Below are 20,895 nucleotides of genomic sequence, written 5' to 3'. Positions count from 1 at the left end.
CAGAAGTAAGACTGATTAACTAAATTTATTAAGTACATAAACATGTACGTAAATTACACCTCTCTTTTGTTCTGCATATATATATTGAATAAACATATTTTATACAACAATTATCTTAAGGAATTCATTTGAAGATAATTGTTCACAATTCTGTGAGTCTAATTGCATGAAACCAATAACTGATGATAGTTGATGATATATTTCCATTATTCTTGGAAATCTATTCAAAAGTGCCATTAGTCCACATAGTATATCAATTACTTGAACATAAGAAGATACAGAAAAGTGAAATAGAGTGGGTCCGTATGAAATGCCATGATAAGGGTTTATAGTTTATGTGCATAAAGAAATAAAATAATTAAAAAGAAAACTGTTGTTTTCCCAAAATTCCACCCGCAAGCTACTTTTTAATACCTGTTTTTCCAGAAAATCTGCTTTTTAATGAGAGTAGAACACAAAACTGAACGGGTTTTAGCCTTGCATCATCTGCTCTACTGTAATCACGTGACCATACCGGAAATGAACACTTGGATAAAAACATGCGTGGTGTAAACAAACGAAATGGGACTCGTAAGAGATGGTATTTTAAATATATATATAGAAATTCTCAGAGAATCGTGATATACGCCGAGCGTTGGTTTGTGCCTAGCGTTGTGCTGTGCATAATGGTCTAGAATTGTACACATATTGAATGCAAGAAGTTTCTGCGAACGCAGTACCACAGAAATTACTTGAGCATAGCAAATACTGTTAGACTATATTCCGTAAGACTTATGTTCAAAGTAGATTTGCAAACTGTTTTCCAAAAGCATTGAATTCTTAAAAGTTGGTCAGTTAAAGTACTGATGATCTTTTAATTTCGTGTTTCTTTTTTCGTCTTGTCATGTGTGCCAAAAAGAAAACGACAGCTCCGACTAAACATATCCCTGTTGCGATGTAGAATATTGCAATATAGGAACCGGTTACATCTCTGATATATCCTATAAAAGAAATGAGGAGCAATTAAAACAAACGTAATGTCATAAGAAAATTGTGATTTTTATTTAGTTTTGAAATTCAGAAGTATATTTGTTTGTAAAATTTAAGAGGCTAAGAAGCGAGTTAGTGTCATTAATGCCTATAAAAGTATAAGTTTGGCCAATCTGATGTGTAATTAACTTCTCTAGTGCCTTTGAGGCATGTAAAATAACCCTCTTAGTTAGTCAAGTAGTAAGATTTATACGTAAATAGAAGAAATTTAGCTGTATATTATATTCATCCAAGATATGATATTGATCTATAATCTTTGATATGGGTAGACAATTCGTGTCTAATTTGCTTATAGAATTTTGACACTTGAAATGTCTGTATGTACAGAGACATGTCTCATTAATATAAAATTTTGAGTACTCAATAGTAATATATTTGAAAATAACGAGAAATGTTGTTGACTATCTGTACGCTACCGTGACCTCACATATGAGGCAAGATACAAAGTTAGATGAAACTTTATTTTAATTACAAATGCAGCTGAATATTGAAAAAGAAACAGTAACATTTAACTGTAACTATACTCAACGGAACTGAAAACTACTTATAGAATGTAAATCAACGCTGTCTTTTTGTTTGTTTTCCTACCTACATGTTAAAGCAAACATTTAGTACATAAACTTAAATTCCTCCTGAAATGTTTTGCCGATTTTGGACTAGGCTAGATACGTGCCTACATTGATATTACGTGTAATTAGGCGTGGTCAGTTAAAAAGTAAGTTAACATGTTGCAATTTAATCCTTGACGATAACAGACAAACACCATACAGAAAAAAACGGATTTGAATCGGGAAAGTTTACATGCAAACTTTAAATTTTACACATAATTAAAAGGACTACTCCACACATTTTAGGCGAAAACTAATTTATCTCAAAAATCCACAAAAGAAAGTGCATGTAATCTGAAAGCGACTTGTAGTACAAACTTATTGACATTGGTCTAATTTCTTGAAAATGTCCTAAATAATAAATCACTCCGTATATTTAATTGTTTGTAGTTAATATCTTATTGTGTTATATATTTTCGATGTATGATTTAAGACAAAATTTAATGACGTACCATTGACTGGACCGGCAACAACTTGACAAATACCATTGAATGTAAAGAATGTTCCAAGTGCTATCGGCAGTAAGTCTGAGCCTACAAGCTTCTGAGTAACAACAGTTAACATAGATGCACACATTCCAAGGGGCATGCCAATAACACCGCTTAACACGATTAAAAGCCAGCGAGATTTGACAATAATGAAGGAGAATATTACAACTGCAGATAACACGGCATTTAGTAAAGGCATTACTAATGTTGGAATGCGTTTAGACTGAATTATCATTCCCGGAATTGAACGTCCAGCTGTACTCATAACATTGAGTAAAAACAACCCCAATGACACGTCATCGTTTGTCAGTCCATTATCCTTATAGATATCGGCCACAAAAATGATAATCAATGCTAGAGACGTAGTCAAACCAATGCTTCCAAGTACAAAAACGATAAAACTTTTAATGTGCCAGATGCGTCTGAAACTTTCACTTATTGTTTGTCTTTGTTTACTTTTCTTCAAATCAGTAGACTTATTCCCAGTGCCTTCGACAATAACCGTTTTCGTTTTTGTTTCACCTTGTTGCACTGGGTACTGGCTTACATAAACAGAATCAAAACCATCTCTAGGTGGAGTCTGTTTTAGCTTTTCTATCGTGATGATTTCACCACTATCTTTTGTTTTCACTTCCAAAAGTGTTTGAAATTCCTCAATTTGGTTAGCAACTTCAACACATTTTTGTGGATTGGTTGTGTTTGAGTGATGTTTCCAAAGAAAACAGGTAGGCGTTGCGTTCATACCAATTGCTCCGATTATTAGTAATGCACCTCTGAATCCATATAGGTCACTATAAAAAAGGAAAGCTATTCAGACCTTTTTCCAGGTCATTAAATCTTCATATCATTGACTGTTTATAGATATATGACCCAACCCAGAGTGTTTATATATTACTTTGAAGGTTCAAATTCCACTGGAGGCTTCCCTCGCCACAACATGTTTTAATAAGTCTTAATATCTTACACTAAAATATACCCTCTTAAATTCAAATTTGTTTATTAGACCAAGTACAGCGTGTGTCTCGGCTTCTTGTGAGGAGACCGATGTTCAGCCATCATTCACTGACGTGTCTGCAATGAACCTTGACCATAAAATAAAAGTATTGCAAATTTATAACGAATAGTATACAGTATTATAAATGCTATGAAGATTGAAAGATAAAATTCAGAAGAAAGGCAGTTAGTCCTTGGGGAAAGATGGGAAAATGACGATTGAGAACAATATATGATAAGTCTTATCTTCGAGAAATTGAATACAGCAATGACTGAAAATTAAATTGGATAAGTCTTCTGCCAGACGCGGTAGGTGTTACTGAGGAAAGAAGGTAATGTTTTGTAAGGGAGATTGAAGAGCAGGTAAGAATAATGAGCGTAGAATCGAAACTTGTATGCGGCTTTTTCTTACATTAATAGAAAAAATGATCAAGAATAAATATCCAAGCAGAAAAGTCATATTAAAAGTACGCAATCCCTCCACCGAAGCAGGAATTCCATGTAAATGTATGTTCTGATTTATATACAATGTATTTACATGTTAAACACATACATCATATACTTAGCCTAAGTTAAACATACGAAATAAAAAATAAAGGTAGATATTGGGAGTATAGCCTTGGAGCGATCAGTTGCAATAAAATCTGTAAAAAGATCCTTTTGAAACAAAGAACACAACCAAGAAAAATAATAACAGACTCGGTTTGATTGAGTTTGTTCATGAGAAGTAATGAAACGTACAACACCTCTCACGCCACCTAGCACCGACTTAAGCGGAACTCTATTACACATATGTTGATTTGACTCCATGACCCCAAAGCTAGAAAAGCTTGAACCAGTTCTGATGCATCAAACCTGTTGTTGATCATTAAATGTACCGTAAGGTTGTCATCTGTTAAACACTTTAAATTGATATCTACATTTCCTTTTTTCCTTTTAGAAATTCTTACTCTGGTTCATTGGTCTATGTTTAAACAAATTGTCCTATCAATATAAAATGATGAAACAATTTCATCTTACCTTAGATACCTTATTAAAAACGGGTACAACATTCCACCTATTCCAGCCCCAGTAGCGTGTACAGAAAAATATAGTAACTGCTTCCTGCCTGAGAAATGCTGGCTAATAGCAGCTGCTGATGAAATATAAACGCAGGAGAATCCAAGGCCTTCAATAAAAACAAATGGTTACAATAATACTTCAAGGAATATTTAACGTTTGAACACCGAGGCATACGCGTTGGGTTGTGTGTGTGTGTGTGCGGGAAGGGGGGGGGGGGGGGGGGGGGGGGGGGGGGATGGTTTCTTTGAGTCAAGAAACTTTTTTGGCCTTCTATGAAATTCAGAATATTTTTTCATCACTTTTTATCAAAATTATTCAAAACTAACAAGCGCCATAACGATATACATTCTGTATCGAGTAATTTGCATAACTACACATGAATCATCTACAAGCCTCTTTGACTGAATATTTAAATAAGAAGAGTTTGACACAAATTGTTGTTCTTTAGTAATATAAGTCTCTATTAAAATTGTGAAAAAGTGATTTTTATGTTCATATACATAAAGATAAACGTCAGACAAAAGGGGGCATTCTCTAACAAAAAAATGCCCTGGCCGCTTAACCTGTTTTGCTTACCTGATGAAAATGCAAGCAGAACTGTCTGATAAAATTCACCCAGATTGTTTTTAGGTAAACAAAGATGATAACTGTCTAGACCTAATACACGGTACAAGCAGTTTGATGGGTAGAGAAAGGGAGAAGGGCCTGTTTTCTGCTCTCTTTTGGACTTCAACTGAATATAATTCTACGGATTCAAAATTTGCGAGCGCAAACAGCATTTAAAAAAATGCTCTGTGATCTATATCTAGACTTTACAAAAGTATGCTTGCCCCACAGTGTATTTTTTGTTGCTTTTCTGTTGTTTCTCTCTCTCTCTCTCTCTCTTTCCCTCTCTCTCTCTGTTGGTGCGAGTGCGCTCGTGTGTGTTTGTGTTTTGTACGTGTTCTTTTACTGCTAATACTGCGTTCAAGGTACGTGGCTTTCCCTGTTGAATATTTATCCTTGCTCCACCTTCCGTTTACATCCGACCCTTTTATCTACCCTATATCAACCCACCCCCATTTTTCTATTTTTCTGTATTTTGCTTATATTTATAATATACTTATTGTTGGATTTTTGAAGCAACCCGTCTACAATATTTTGCCGTTACAGCTTCTTTTTGTTGTGGGCCTACTTTGCGATGCATGGCTCTGTGACTGCGTTTGGGGTGCACTGTGCCCGGAAAATCTACCCTTACATTTTATATTTTTTAGTTTTGAGAAACAGTGGTGTGTTGTGTACATCCCTGACTCAGATAAGTAATGTACAGTATTATATATGTATACCAGGGTGTAGGAGGGTGTTTTTCCAGTAATTTGGGGATCGGAATATTTTTCAGTATGTTGAAGCCAAACTATTACTTTCAAGCACAACCAGAGTCAGATTTATTTTTCAGATCCAAGCCTCTTTTCCCTATAAAGAATATCAAATGGTCGGCCTTAATAAAACTTTTCAGATTTTTTTTTCATGTAGCACTGATGAAACTGGACACTGAAGCATAGATGCATATCAAGGTGTTCTTCAATTTATAAAACGTGAGACATGACTTGACGGTATCTTCTTCCGACGTCTAATCCGCAAGACATCAACATCAGTGATGCACTCTTGCCCACTTTTGAACCTTCAAATAATTTTTTCGGGCCATTGTTCCTTTAGGCCAATGCCCTTTAGCAGTATAGCCATGTATTTTCCAAATTTTAGATTCAAAATACGATTTATTATCGCTCATTTCCGTTCACCAGCCATTCTTAGGCAATAATTTAGTCATAGCCATAGATAACATGTCCAGTGCAAATGTTCTTAAAAAATCACCCAAACTTACCACCGACAACGCCCACTGATATAATGAGATACGTCAAAGAAGTTGCAAAGAAGCTCACCATCAAAGCGAAATTAAGCAAAAGAGAACCTGAAATTCCTACCGCCATCAAACCGATTTTGTTGATTAACGCTCCAGTAAATATACCTTCAAATAAAAAATATAGATAAATGATCATTAACAAAGCAACATTTCCTTTCTTTGTCGTTGTTATCTAGATATTTTAAAAGCTAATTTACACACTTAATTCGGCTAGTTTCTAGAAGAAATTACATCACATAAAATTTCATCTAATTATGAATGTACAAAGGCGGATCAGTTCAAATGCATACGCAGTTTTGTATTAAAAAGACCAAGAATCTTTCAGGCCTCTTATAAAATGTATGTTTTATTTATATAAAAGCAATTAAATTAACGTTTGCATGTTCCAGCCTTTAGTGTTGTGGAGCAAACTTTCAGTACACAAATAAATTACCAGTATTTGATAATCCGTGAACAAAATACATCATTATAGTGGCATATTTCTACCAGAGATAGCTAGGTACAGTACCTGGCTCGCAGAATTAATCATTTGAAAATAAATGTTATGTGTGCAAGCTTGTCAGAGAACTGTTTCATTGTATAAGACAGGTTATGTGTATGCCCGTTAAAGTGACGAGATATTTAAATGTTGTTTTAACACCAGTCATTAGAGGGGTTAATTGTCAACTTTTGCCAATTATATTTTATTTGTTAAACATTTGAATTATGTAAAAAAAATTATGGTGTTCAAATTTATATTGTTTTAAAAGCAAATGTATAATAATTATATTCGTTATATTTGCATATAAGAAAATATTAAATGTTAAGGTGGAATGCGCCTAATTTGAAGTTGTTGGTTTTCGTTTCGAAATTTTATTTAATATAAAATTCAGCATATTTCTCATAGAATGCGTATTTTACATTTTTGATATTTCTGTAACATTTTTTCTCTGCAAACCTTTAAACACGACCATTGACGTCCATTTTTGATGAACCATGATTTCACGTTCGTCAGACTGCTTTCGTAAATCGTTGTGTTCAGTCAACAAGTATCGATTTACTTGTTTCTTATCATATTTTCATTTAAAAATGTCTTTGAAATTGTGTATAATTTGTGGACATATTACAATAACATATATAATATGATAATGTTAGGTTTTTGTCAAATTCTATCGTTTGGATTTTACATGAGACCAGATTAACGCAAACTTTTTATTCAAAACTAAACGTCATATTTGTCGCTCTGACGTCACTTTAACGTGAATATCGACTTCAACGTTAAAATAATATCCAAAAATTATACACCATTTCAAAGACATTTTTAAATGAAAATATGATGAGAAACAAGCAAATCGATACTTGTTGACTGAACAGAACAATTTACGAAAACAGTCTGACGGACGTGAAATCATGGTTCATCAAAAATGGACGTCAATGGTCGTGTTTGAAGGTTTGTAGAGAAAAAAAGTTACAGAAATATTAAAAATGTACAGTACGCATTATATGAGGAATATGTTGAATGTTACATTAAACAAAATTTCGAAACGGAACCCAACAACTTCAAATTAGGCGCATTCCACCTTAAGTCTAGATACTACAAATGTAGTACATAATCAAGACACAAATTGTTAGTAATATTTACAAGAAAAAGAAAACGAGGGTCACAGATGTAACAGATGGATGCTACCTCGGTTTTATTAGCACATGTAACATCAACGGACACGTCAGTTCGATGAGCAACACTCACATTTTCTTAATAGTTCTTAAATATGATTAACCTACCCGAAATAAAACTAACACCAATGGATGTTGATTGTATCACCGCCGTTTCAGCACGTGTACTGTTGAATGTTGTTATTATATCAGTAAATAGAATGCCGATGGCGTGCAGCAACCCGAGATGAAGAACCATTATCAAACAGCAAGATATCAAAACAAATATTTTGTGCCATCCCCTGTCAAGATATAAAGATACACACGAAGTGTATAAACCATAGGCGGCATATAGTACATACAAAGTGCATAAAACATAAATGGCGCAGATACAAAAATGCTTTATTTTTTGACTAATACTGTTAATTCCCTTGTAACAAGAACGCTACGAGCTCCGTACGAGTAGGTTTTCAGTCGAATTTTGGAAAACTCGTACGGCGTCTGCACGGACATCGTTGATTCGTACGACCATCGTGCGGTTTTTTTGAACTCGTAGAGGACTCGGGAACGTGAAAATGTTTCACCGAGCTCCCGAATTCTTTACTAGCTCTTACAGATTTTCGAAGTTGGGAGAAGCTCGCAAGAGCCAAGATAGGGAACCGCACGTGACCCTGGAGGAGCTCATACAGGCATCGCACGGATTTGGAAAACTGCGAGACTTCGTGGTGCTCACACGACTGTCGTCGGGAACTCGTACGGTTAATGTACGATGTCCGTACTATATCAAGAACATCGTACGCAGAACGAGCGATTTCCGCACGGGGCTCGCAGGACGTTACAATCAGCTTAGTGGCTACAAAAGGACATTTTTTTCAGACGTCGCAAAACTGGTTTATTCTTGTCGCAGGGATACCGTACGACTGTCACAAATTGACATACGGGCCTTATTTTATATGTATTGTAAATGCAGGTATTGCATCATCTTTTTGTAAATTTTTGAGTTATTGAGGTAAATGTCAGATTTTACGCATGAAATACCTCTCATGTTTTTCTGTATTTCATAACTTAAATTTCCATGTAAATTTCATTAAATTCTGTTCAGTAATAAGAAAGTTGATATTTTATAAAATTCAGTAATTCGTGTTTTTATCCCCAAAACCACTATAATGGGCCTCAAATTGTCAATTTAAATTCGCGCCAAAGTAGTTAGATTCCCCGGCTATATCGTGAATCCCGTGAAAATGACAATAGTCGGAGCTCACGGCTTAGCCGTGAATCCCATGAAATTTAGTATTTGGCGGGACATTATCCTTTAAATAGACTGGACTAGATATGCCTTGGGCACACCACCTTCCGACATTATAGACGAATCTATGTCTGAATTATTTTCTTGCTAGAAATTTATGCTCGATCGAGGTAAGAAATTTATTTGTTAGATTTTTGTATGATTTTTGCATTACGATTTTTATTTGGTAAATTTTTGTTCATTCTACAGAATTCTGTAACATTTACTTTTCGGCATATGATTTTAGCTAGTTTCGGTATGTCAGGATGATTTATTAAATTTTTCAGACTTTTGCAAATTATTTCGAAAGAGGAATCTAAAATGTTTCATTTATATAAGATGTTAAATTTGTACTGAAATTTGTATCGTGTTAATTGTAAAGCACTGTTTCAAAAAACTTATGTCAAACATTTCGTTGTTATGGAACGCCACCCTTGCACTGTTTGTTATGTTAACTCTATAGGGCAAGCCCTAGTCCCATATATGTAATTTTTTTTTGTAATTTGTAAATTGTGTCCCAGTCTATACCCACATCTAATTATGTCGTTTTAGTGTAGGGAAATTAGTATTTTTTGGGGATGCCAACTATAATATAACGTTTTTTTTTACATTAAATTTTGTTTTTGGTATTTGGGAAATTTTTAGTTGCAGTTTATCATGTTTTTTATCAAAAGGGTTTCATCAAAAACTTTTATTTTCTTTTTCTTATTTTAACTTTGTCTTTTAAGTAAGTAATCTTTTTTTTTTGGGAAAGTAATAAGTGACGAAATTTTAAATCATTTGACTTTTGAACTTGGGAAAGCAAAATATTTTTTGGGTTTTAAGTGCAGTTTTTTTTATGGGACCCTCCCGGGAGGAAAGGGTGTCCCCAAAGGGCAGTTTTGGGGCCCCTGTCTTATTTGTTTTGCTTTTGGGCTTCCATATTTTTTATATATTTTAGCTTCTTCCGCCGGGCCGTTTTCCCCCTGGTGATGTTCAAAAAACCCCGGAATTAAAATCCCCGGGGTTCATTGTCTTCACCCCCCCCCCCCCCCCCCCCCCTGGATGGATATTCCAGCGCGGGGCTTAGTCCAGGGTTTGGCGTAAACCGAAAAGGGACGATGTTTTTGTTACCTTCTAAAGTAGCTCGGGGGGTTTGCAATCCCCTACCACCTTTAGGGAGCCAACACGGAATAAACGTATTCAGGGTTTTAAAAGGGGAGGTTTTTTAATTAGGCTATGTTGTTTTTGTGTTTCTTAAATTTTCCACAATTCCCTTTAAAGCCCTGTGTCACGTCAGATTAAAATGGCTTTTAAGAACTTTTTTATCTAGGGGTACTAAAAATTTTTTTTTTTCTTTTTATAATCATTTGGGTTTTTTTTTCTTTTCATATTTTTCATTGTTAATAATCATCTTTTTTTAAAAAATTTTGTAAATTTTGGAAAAGGGTTTTGATTTGTTCTGAGGGGTTACTGTCCCCGGTGGGGCCTTTCCTGTCACAATGGTTTCAAAAGGGGGGTTTTGGTCGACCAGACACTTTAGCTATTCAAAAAATTTTTTAAACCCCCATTTAACTGCGCAAAATTTGGGTAAAGTTTCCTTTCTTTTTTTGGTTCTATTGTTACCATTTTTTTTATTTTTATTCATTTTTCAGAGGGGCGTTTACCCGGAAAAGATAAGACAGATCCGTAGCTTCAGCAAACCCGCTTTAGGGGTCACAGCCTTAAAATAGGTTGTTTTACGACACTTGGATTCGGGGGGAATTCTTTCCCTTTTATTTTTCTTTTGGGTTTTTGTGCACTCTATGTTTTTTAACCCCTTTTTATATTGGGCTGAGAGTGCCGCCCTTGACAAGGAGAGTTTTCCTACCACTCTTACTTGTGCTTTGCCCTTTTTTCCCCCAGTGATCTTTGGGTATTGGGTGTGCTGTATACAAAACCAGATACAGTATTTTTTTTTTTTTTAATTTTTGTGTGTTTTTGCAACCCTTTTTTACTTGCATTTTTTTTTAAAACCTACTCTTATTTTTTAAAGTGTTACTTTTTTGTGTTATACCTATACTTTATCTTAGGAAAAAGCATTTTGGGTTTTTATTTTGTTTTTTTTGTTACCAAAAGTGTTAACCCAGTTACATTTGATTAAATTTTTGATAAGGTAGGGTATTTTTTTCAGCCTTCTGCCCACTGTACTTTGTTGATTGTTGCCTTTGAAACCCTTGTTTGGGAACATAGTACTTTTTGCGAAATTTAGTGTATTATTATTTTAGTGGGGGACGTTTGGGGGAAGTTTTTACGTGATTTATAGTATTTTGTTTTGGCTCCAGTGGTAACTGTAGAGCTTTATTTGTAAACTAGTGTAGTCTAGTTTTCCCCTCACGTTTGTTTAACTAGTGTCTCGGTTGTTTTAGTAGTGTAGTCGTAGTGTTTTTTTAAGTTTTTAACGTAGTGTAATCATGATAGTGAAAGTAGGGGTTAACAAAGGGTTTGGAAGGGGGTTGGTTATGAAGGAGAGGGTTAGGTAACTTTGTTAAGGAAGAGCGGTTTGGGGGGGGGGGAAAACGTGAGAAAGAATATTTGATTAAAAGCAGAGAAAGCCCGATTTAGGTTAGAAGCAGGTTTCAGAAGGAAAAAGTTTAGAATATGAAAAACAAAGTAGTTTAGAAGCAGAAAAGGGAAAAGATTAAAAGAAAGAGAGAGTAAGGTTAGAGTTAGGGTTTAGGTTCCCAAAAGGGGAAAAGATGGAATATGAACGTAAGTTAAAAACGGATAAGTTAGAATTTGGAAAGGAAAAGTTAATGTTAGTAGAAATTAAAAACGTGAAGGGGGAAGCGGGGAAATTTGGAAATTAGAAACAGAGAAAAAAATTTAAGGACGACTTAGGGAAAAGATGAGTAAAAAAAAAGGGGAAAAAGGTTTTAAGTTGTCTCCCCTTTGATGAAAAAATTGATTCCATGGTTGGTACTTAAATTGTGTGGGAAACTTTCGCTTTTGGCGCAGGTTTTTGGGAAAAAGAGATTGGTCACTTAAATTTCCCCTTTTCCTTCAAAAGGGGTTTCCCCCAAAAAGGGTTTTTGTTTGGCTTCCTTTGGGAAGATGGGGAAGGGAAATTATGATAAACTGAAAGCCGCTTTGCTACGCCCGTTCAAAATCACTGACGATGGCTATAAAAAAAAGTTTGGGAACTGGGGGCCCTCGGGTTTTTTGAGCCCTTTGGGAGGGTTTTTGCCAGAAAAAGGAATTTTTGAGGGGTTGGCTTAGATTGGGTAAGGTAGAGAAAGGTACGAAGGGTTTTTTTTGTTTTTAAATTTTTTGGGGACCTTTTTTAAATTGTATGTAATAGATTTCTTTACCTGTTTTTGATTTGTAAGGGTTATTTTAAGTAAGGATTAGCAAAATTTTTGCAGATTTGTTTGAAAAGGACCCCCTGGAGGTCCCAATTTATGTCGTGAATCGAACCAAAAAGGACCGGAGCTATAAACCAAAATGAAATCCCTCAGGGGACAGTTTTCCTTTGTATTTCGTATTGAAAGGCACTGTAATGAGGTAGTAGAAATTGTTGTTTTTTTGGGTAGAGGTTTTAAACCCCTTTGGTTTTACTAAAGTGTAAAAATTTGGGGTTTCAAATTTAGGGCATAGTTTAATTCTGTAGGAAGGGAAAGTACGGGGGGAAATTAGGGCTAATGCGCCCCCAGAGTTAGAAGTAGAGCAGGAAAGGAAAGTAGTGGGGGGGGAGATAGAAATAGTAAGGAAAATAGAAATAGGGGAGGGCCGGGGCCCGATCTAGGGGTAGAGGTAGGGGAAGAAATAGAGATAGAGTTAGGAGTAAGTCAAGTAGGTCAGAAAAGGGGAAAATTTTGTTTTTTTGAACAAAGTGTTTTTGGGGGTTTTTAGGTATGTTGTGAAAGGGCCTTGTCCTCAAAACCGGAAATTGAAATTGGTAGGGATGAATCGCTATGCGGGTTACAGGTTGTACATGTGTGAAAGTAAAAAACGGGGACTTAGTAAAAAGAAAGGGTCATTTTTTTTAGAAAAAAACCCGTAGATTTTGTCCCATAGTTGGGAGTGAACATAGGCTAGATGTAGCTAGAATGTTATTGATTGTCCTTTTTTTAAAGGGTACAGTAGAGGCGTTGGTTGTAAAATTTTCCCTTTCCCAATGATGTTAAAATTTGGTTTTGGAGAGGGAGTTTGGTAAAACCCTCGTTTATTTGCTTAGGGGTCAGCGTAAAAAACTGGGAAACAACCAAAATTTTAAGAAGAAAGAAAAGCTAAAAGTTCCGTCTCAGATTTTTGATGTATCTAGAGAGGAATTCTTATAAAAGCAACAGAATGAAAAAAAACATTTTAGATTTGTGTGGGAAAAAGGGAGGAAGGTACGATTAAGCGTGTAGAGGTAAAGGTTCAGTTAGGTTTAAAGATTGGGGAATAAAATTGTTTTTAGGGAGTATACCCCAAAAATTTAGAAAAAATTTAGCCCAGTTGATTGACCAAAATTGTCTTAGAAAAAACTGGGATGAAAGTTGCACGGGACTCGTTACTGTCAGGCCATTTGGGGTATAAGGAAAAATTAGTGTTTGGGGTATTAGGCGAATTTTACGGCCAGGAGTAATGGCAGAGGTTAGAAGGTATTGTCCCCCTCTTTTAGTATTTGTCAACGTTACTATAGCTTAAAGGGTTTGAGTAAGTAAAATTCCGTTAGGAAAAAAGGCCCTTTTATTGATACTCCGTTTAAGAGAGTTGCTGTCGATATCGTTGGTCCCATCGAAACCCCTTTACTTGGGGTAAAAGGGAAAAAAAAAGGGACAAATTTTTACTATGGTTGATTATGCTATAGATATCCGGGAAACCCAGCACTTTCCTAGTATTTAAAATGAGAGAGTAGCAGAGGGCATTTAGTAGATATGTTTAGTAGATTAGGGGGTTTCCCCCCCCCCCCCCCCGAGGAAAAAGTTACCGAAAGGGGGATCGCAGTTTACGTAAAACCTTTTGGGGAAAATTAGTAAGATTATTGTCATTAAGGCAGTTAAAATACAACCCCCGTTCACCCTATGTGTTTAAAGGTTTAGTAGAGAAGTTTTAAAGGGGAGTTTGAAGCAAATGTTGAAGGTATGTGTAGTGAGAGGGCCTAGAGATTGGGATAGGTATTTGAATTTCTAGGGGTTTGGTTTCCGTGGGGGTTCCGCAAGAAAGTTTGGGATTTTTCCCTTTGAGTTACTTTACGGTAGAAAAATCCCTGGGCCCATAACTGTGTTAAGAGAGTTTTTGGGGTGGTTAAAACGGAGAATGATGGGGGTTTAAAAAACCCCTTACCCGTTTGTTGTGGTTTGGGAAAAAAAGTTGGAGGTTCGTGTAAGATACCTCAGCAACGTTAGCAAAAAAGGGAGTGCTAGGGGACAAAAAGTTTTGCAATTGGAAGGCTAGAGATAGGAGGGTTTTAAAGGGAGGGGAGTAAAGGGACTTTTTTGTTTTTCCCACGAAACTTTAATTTAAATTGTTGTTCATTGGAAGGGGGCCTTACGTAGTGTAAAGGTAGTAAAAGACTAGTTTTCGGATTTGATGTAGACGGAAAATTTAAAAAGTTTACGAAAAAATGTGAAAAAGTACTGTGAAAGGAAGGTTTTTAGTTTAAATCCCTTTTCCGTTTTGGGTTTTTTTTTAAATTTAAAGGGTTGGGCCCGGGTATTGTAGAGGAGGATAGAGAGATTATGCAGTTTTGATCCGAATGAAAGTAGTGTGAGTTTTGAGTAGGTAGAAAAAAAATATTGTTTTGTGTTTCCCATACAGCCCGGGTACGAAAAATACAAAGATGTAGAGGGTTTAAAAACCCGAGTTTCCCCTAGCATGTTAAACAGGAAGTAGTAGATTTGTTAGAAAAATTTTTTCAATGTACTGACAGATATTCCCGGAAAAACTTTTCTTAGTTGAACATGATATTCAGTTTTTAAAATACAGATCGATTAAAAGGGAAAGGGTTATCCCTTTTTCCTTTTTATTCACGCCCGTAGTGAAAGGGAAGTAGATAAAATGTTTTGGGGTTTGGGGGTTTTCGAACCAAACAATTTCTCCATTTTTTTTTTCCCCCATTGTCCTCATAAGGGAAAAAATAAAAGTATAAGGGTTTTTGTTAGATTTTGTCAGGTCAACAAAAATGACGGTTTTCGATGCTGAAACCTTTTGCCAAACATGGGGGGGAGATGTTTTCAAAGCTATTAAGTATAGGGATTTTTCTAAACTAGACTTGAGCAAAGGTTACTGGGGAGGGGTTTCCCTTTTTTTTTTTTTCTGAAAAGGCAAAACCCCTGATGCTTTTTAAAAACCCCCAAGGTTTGTTTCCCGTTCCGTAAGATGCCCCTTTTGGGTTTGTTTTAAAAAACCAGCAAATTTTTTTAGACTGTTTCGGAAGGTTTTTAAGGACCTAGGGCACTAAAATAAGTTCAAAAAGATGATATTTCCCGGTGTATTAAAAAATGGGGCCCGAAAAATGTAAAAGCTCTTTTTTATTTTTTAACCAGGGCTAAGAGAGGCCTTTAAATTAACCGCAAAACCCACTAATGTTTTTTTTAGGTTTTCAGAAGTTTGTTGGGGGTTTAGGGCACATGATAGGAGGGGGGGGGGGGGGGGTTCCCGACCCTTGAACCCCGTTCCAAATTTTGGTAAAAAGGCCCATTAAAGGGTTTCCCAGAGACCCAAAAAACCCAAAAAGGGAATACGTTCATTCTTTGGGGTAGTCGGATTTTACAGAAAGTTTATCCCCAATTTTTCCGCCCCTTGCAGTTCCGCTCACAGGGTTTTTACGAAAAAAAAGGGCAGCCAAAATTTTTTAGGGGGGGTGATAAATCAAGAAAAGGGTTTCCCGACTTTGAAGGCTTGTTAATGGGTCCGCCTTTTTTTAAGTTGCCCCGATTTTGATCAGACTTTTTTTTATTGAGAGTAGATGCTTAGATTTAGGGTTTTTGGGTCAGTTTTTTTTTTTTTTCAGGAAAGTGATGGGGGGAAAAATTTCCTGTAGCGGGACTTGTTGGAAATTGCTTTCCTAGGGAGCAAAAGTACTCGTGTTTGAGAAGGAGTGTTTTGCGTTTTTTTTTGGGGGTAGCTAAGTTTCAAAGGGTTTTTTGTTCGGTAAAAAAACTTTGTATTAGAGCAGTTTATCGCCGCTCACTTATTTGAATAAAACGAAAATTAGCAATTCCAGGTGATGGATTGGGGGATTGGAAATTTAAACCATTTAGGTCCGTATCAGAGCAATCCTGGTAGGGTAAAAAGTAGGAGCAGATTATTTGAGTAGAGTGTTTGCAGGTGGTATATAATTTTGGGGTACAGATAGTGGGCAGGGGTGTTTTTTTTTTTTTTTGTGTTTGGGTTGTGCAGTATGCCAATTTGTTTTCATTTTTGAAAATTATTAAAATTTTTTTTTTTTAAAGGGGGGGGTGTGTCACAAAAAAAACATTTGGGCCCTTTTTTTAATGTATTGTAAATGCAGGTTTTTGGGATTTATCTTTTTTTTAAATTTTTTTTGGTTTTTTTGAGGGAAATGCAGATTTTACGCATGAAATACCTCCATGTTTTTCTGTATTTCATAAATTAAATTTTTCCCTGTTTAAATTTTTATTAAAAATTTTGTTTAGTTTTAAAAAAAGTTGTTTTTTTATAAAAATTCGAAAATTGTTTTTTTTAAAACCCCCCAAACCCCCTATAATGGGGCCCAAAAATTTTCAATTTTTAAATTTTGCGCCAAAAAAAGTTAGTTTTCCCCCGGGTTTATCGGGGAAACCCGTGAAATGAAATAGTCGGAGCTCACGGTTAGCCCTGAACCCTGAAATTTTGTATTTGGCGGGACCCTTATCCTTTAAATAGACTGGATTGTTTTGGGTTGGGCACACCCCCCTTCCGCATTTTAGAAAGAAAACTATGTCTGAATTATTTTCTGCTTGAAAATTTTTGCTCGATCGGGGGGTTTAAAAAATTTTTTTGTTAGTTTTTTGGTTTTTTTTTCATTACGATTTTTTTTTGGGGAAATTTTTTGGTTTATTCACAGAATTTTGTAACTTTTTTTTTTCGGCTTTGGGGTTTTGCTGTTTGGTTTGTCAGGTTTATTTATTAAATTTTCGGCTTTTGCCAAAAAATTTTTGAAAAGGGAAACTAAATTTGGTTTTATTTTTTAAGTTTTTAAATTTGTACTGAATTTTGTTTAGTGTTAATTGTAAGCACTGTTTCAAAAAACTTATGTCAAACATTTCGTTGTTATGGAACGCCATCACTGCACTGTATTGTTATGTATAACTCTATATGGCAAGTCTAGACCATATATGTAATATATTATTGTAATTTGTAATTGTGTGCCAGTCTATAGCTACATCTAATAATGTCCGTTTTAGTGTATGGCATTAGATATTATATGGATGCCAACTCTCATATAACGTTTGATTTACATTGAATTTTGTTAATTGGTAGTTGTAATAATAGCTGCAGTTTATCATTTTCCGTATCTATAATGTTTCATCATAACTTTTCATATCTTTTTCATACTTTAACTTTAGTCTTTTAAGTAAGTAATCTTTGTAATGTGGAAGTAATAAGTGACGTATTTTAATCATGTGACGTTTGAACTTAGGAGCACATATGTTTTGTTATAAGTAGCACGTATTATTTATGGGAGCCTACGGAGGTATGGTGTACCCAAAGGAGCAGTTTTATGCCCTGTCTTATTTGTTTTGCTATGGTGCTTACCATATGTTATATATTTAGCTTCTTCCGCCAGACGATTTTTCCTGGTGATGTCATAACCCGGAAGTACAATGCCCGAGGTTCACTTGTCTTCACTCGCCTGGATGTGATTATTCCCAGCGCAGAGCTTACGTCCATGGTTGTGCCGTAAACCGCAAAGACGATGATTTTTGTTATCCTCTGAAGTCAGCTCAGGGATGCAATCACCTCCCACCATAGGGAGCCAACACGGAATCAACGTATTCACGGTTTAAAGGGACTGTATTTTGAATTTAGAAGCTATGTTTTGTTTGTGCTACTTAAAGTTCACAATTACATTAAAGACCTGTGTCACGTCAGATTAGAATGGACTATAAGAACTTTTGTATCTAGAGATACTGAACTTTTTTTTTTTTTCTTTCTTATAATCAGTTGTTTTTTTTCTTTTCATATCTATTCATTGTTAATAATCATCTTTTGTCAATAAATTTGTAAATATTGTAAAGGGTGTTGATTTGTTCTGATGGTTACTGTCGCCGGTACGGCCTTTCCTGTCACAACGACACCGTATGAGCACCGTGCAAGCAAACGGACATCGCACGAGGTACGGCCGGGCTCCTTGCGAGTTCCTTACGACTTGTTTGCGATGTCCGTACGGATATCCTACGATTGTAAATGCAAACTTTTCAGACATTGCCAAACTGATTTATTCTTGTCGCAGGAACACAGTGCGGACAAAAAACGAGTGCCGTGCGAGCGCCGAACGAACTCTCGACCACCCTACAAGGTACGGCCGGGCTCCCTGCGAGCTCCGCATGACTTGTCTGTGATGTCCGTACGGATGTTCCACGATTGTATCCTTTTAAGATCGTACAGGGCCCTTATGTACTGTGACCAGACGCTACGATTGTACAGAGACCGTAAAGATTCTAAAATTGGTGGACTCGTGCGATTTTTTAAAACCGTACGGATATCGTAAGGTTTTGTGACCAAGTCATTAGACATACACTCTTAGCAAAATGAAATAATTTCGCTCTAATTCTGGAATATCCTCATATATCTATATCCTATCTTTATTAGTTTACATCTACTCCCGTTCTCATCATGAAAAGCTGTTGAGGGGGGGGGGGGGTGTTGCAACATTCCTGTCCTTTGGTCCTTGTCTTTAAATTTCTGTATAACTGTAGTGCGTTCACTTTACTGCATTTTTAGCAACTGGCCCCTAACATAAAACTTACTCTATATCAAACACAGAATAAATGAATAGTTAAATTGAACTACTAGATAATTAAGATTTTTTTGGGGTTAACGCTGCATTACCAGTATTTGTCATGTAACGGCAGGTAGTTTATCTAACCAGTGTTCCTGGACTCTGTACCAGTAAAAGCCTGTTCTCCGCAAGTAACTGCCAACTTCCCCACATGAACCAGAGGTTTTGTTTGTTTTTTTTGGGTTTATCGCCGCTTTTCAACAGTATTTCAGTCATGTAACGACGGGCAGTAACTGACACCTTCCCCACATGAATCAGAGGTGGAGGACTTATGATTTCAGACACAATGTCGTTTATCAAATAGTCACGGAGAACATACGCCCCGCCCGAGGATCGAACTCACGACCCCGCGATCAGTAGATCAACGCTCTACTTACTGAGCTAAGCGGGCGGGCTGAATCAGAGCTGGAGGACTAATGATTTCGGACACAATGTCGTTTATCAAATAGTCACGGAGAACATACTTCCCGCCCGAGGATCGAATTCACGACCCCGCGATCCGTAGACCAACGCTCTACCTACTGAGCTAAGCGGCAGGTAATTAAGAATGCGTGAATAAATAGCATAAAATATTACCTTACTCCATCCCTTTGTTCTTTAGATTTTGTGTTCATCATATACCATCTATTTAGTACTAATGCTTACAAGAATGTTCCCGTTTTAGTTTTATGCATTTCTGACCTTTATGACATGTAAAAAGACGTCATGCGTGCTTTGTATATTGAATTTATCATGAACGAAACAGCAACGACTGTATCTGCAATAATGTAACCACAGTGGTTTAACTGAATGCTCGATAGTGTCCAATTTATAATGACTTCGAATACATTAATATTATTTCCATTTTACTAGTTCACAGACATAAATTCAAGCGATATCTGCTCATGCCCAAGTTCATAGTTAAAAAGAAAACAAACAGAAAAAAGAAAAACAAAAACGAAACTAAAAACATCATCAATAATTTATTATCTCTGTTCATGTCTCATAAATCAGCAGTGGCTTTAAAAAGCCTTTTCAACTTACCTGGACTGGAGTAACTTCACACGCAGTGAGTGAGTTGGGTTTTACGGCGAATCGTCACAGAATGGTCATTTATCGCCGAGACTTTACACGCAGGGTGAATACGGAGGGTGAATTTCTAACGCACTTTAAGGGTAGTGTCCAATTACGGTAAGGCGCCTAGCTATACAGGTGGACCGGCACACTAAACTATCAATGCCACGTTCACAATAATGAATGCTTCAAAGATAGCTTATATAGCAGAATCTGAAACTGAAACCACTCAAGATATTATGTTTCTGTAGAAAGATTGCGTCCGAATTTCAGTGTCAGGAATTCTGTCAAAGTTGTTTCATATTGCAATGGAATGATATGCTAGAATTAACGAAATGCATAAGTACCTCTGACATAAGGCTAAGCTTGTAGGTCACACGAGCGTTAACCCTACACCCTATATATTCTTTACAAAACAGACAATGAATAACCTCGTTGTAAAGAATAGTTATGTAAAGTAGTAGAGGTCATGTAACTTTTAAGAAACATTTTTCCTGCCACATTTATTTACTGTAAAAGACAAGGATAAATGTCAAACAGGGGATGCCATGTTCCCAAAACGCAGCCTTCCCAAAACGAAACACACAGCACGCATATGTCCAGATTTCTATTACTTACACTCACATACAAAGCAAACACACGCGGACAAAACAAACAAGTGGGGCATCGCCTATGAGCAGTCAATGGCAAAAATACCACTGGGGAGCTTCAACCGGTTTATGGTGCGCATTTAACCTTACTCCTGGCTCCACCATGTTCCAAAGACACGGGATAGTGTGAAAAAAGTAATCCCCGCCAAGGTGAATCTCTAACATACGCAATGGAAACAAAAGGAATGTAAAACTGAATAAAGAATGACATGGTCATATACCGATTCTGGCATTGGGGTTTAC

At 36.2% G+C, this 20,895-nt stretch overlaps 1 protein-coding gene across 4 annotated transcripts; it reads right to left on the bottom strand.

Annotated features, from left to right (window-relative positions):
• Positions 1-6: 6 nt before the first annotated feature.
• LOC123536461 (monocarboxylate transporter 9-like) lies at positions 7-20,221 on the bottom strand. Of its 4 annotated transcripts, none has more exons than XM_045319662.2 (6): positions 19,973-20,221; positions 7,842-8,014; positions 6,042-6,185; positions 4,139-4,286; positions 2,090-2,916; positions 7-980 (listed from the first exon to the last, which is right to left on the bottom strand). In XM_045319662.2, exons 2-6 carry the CDS (start codon positions 7,969-7,971, stop codon positions 835-837), a joined length of 1,395 nt encoding a protein of 464 aa, XP_045175597.1. In that variant the 5' UTR covers positions 7,972-8,014; positions 19,973-20,221; the 3' UTR covers positions 7-834. The 4 variants fall into 4 exon arrangements, with proteins under 4 accessions (XP_045175597.1, XP_045175596.1, XP_045175595.1 ...); XM_045319661.2 differs by lacking the exon at positions 19,973-20,221 and adding an exon at positions 19,526-19,926 and having other exon boundaries at positions 4,148-4,286; XM_045319660.2 differs by lacking the exon at positions 19,973-20,221 and adding an exon at positions 19,526-19,921.
• Positions 20,222-20,895: the final 674 nt, after the last annotated feature.

This window comes from Mercenaria mercenaria, chromosome 17, assembly GCF_021730395.1.
Source record: "Mercenaria mercenaria strain notata chromosome 17, MADL_Memer_1, whole genome shotgun sequence".
In the NCBI taxonomy this organism is placed as follows: domain Eukaryota; kingdom Metazoa; phylum Mollusca; class Bivalvia; order Venerida; family Veneridae; genus Mercenaria; species Mercenaria mercenaria.
The sequence above is the reverse complement of the archived record's forward strand: the minus strand, read 5'-3'. Positions and strand labels throughout refer to the sequence as shown.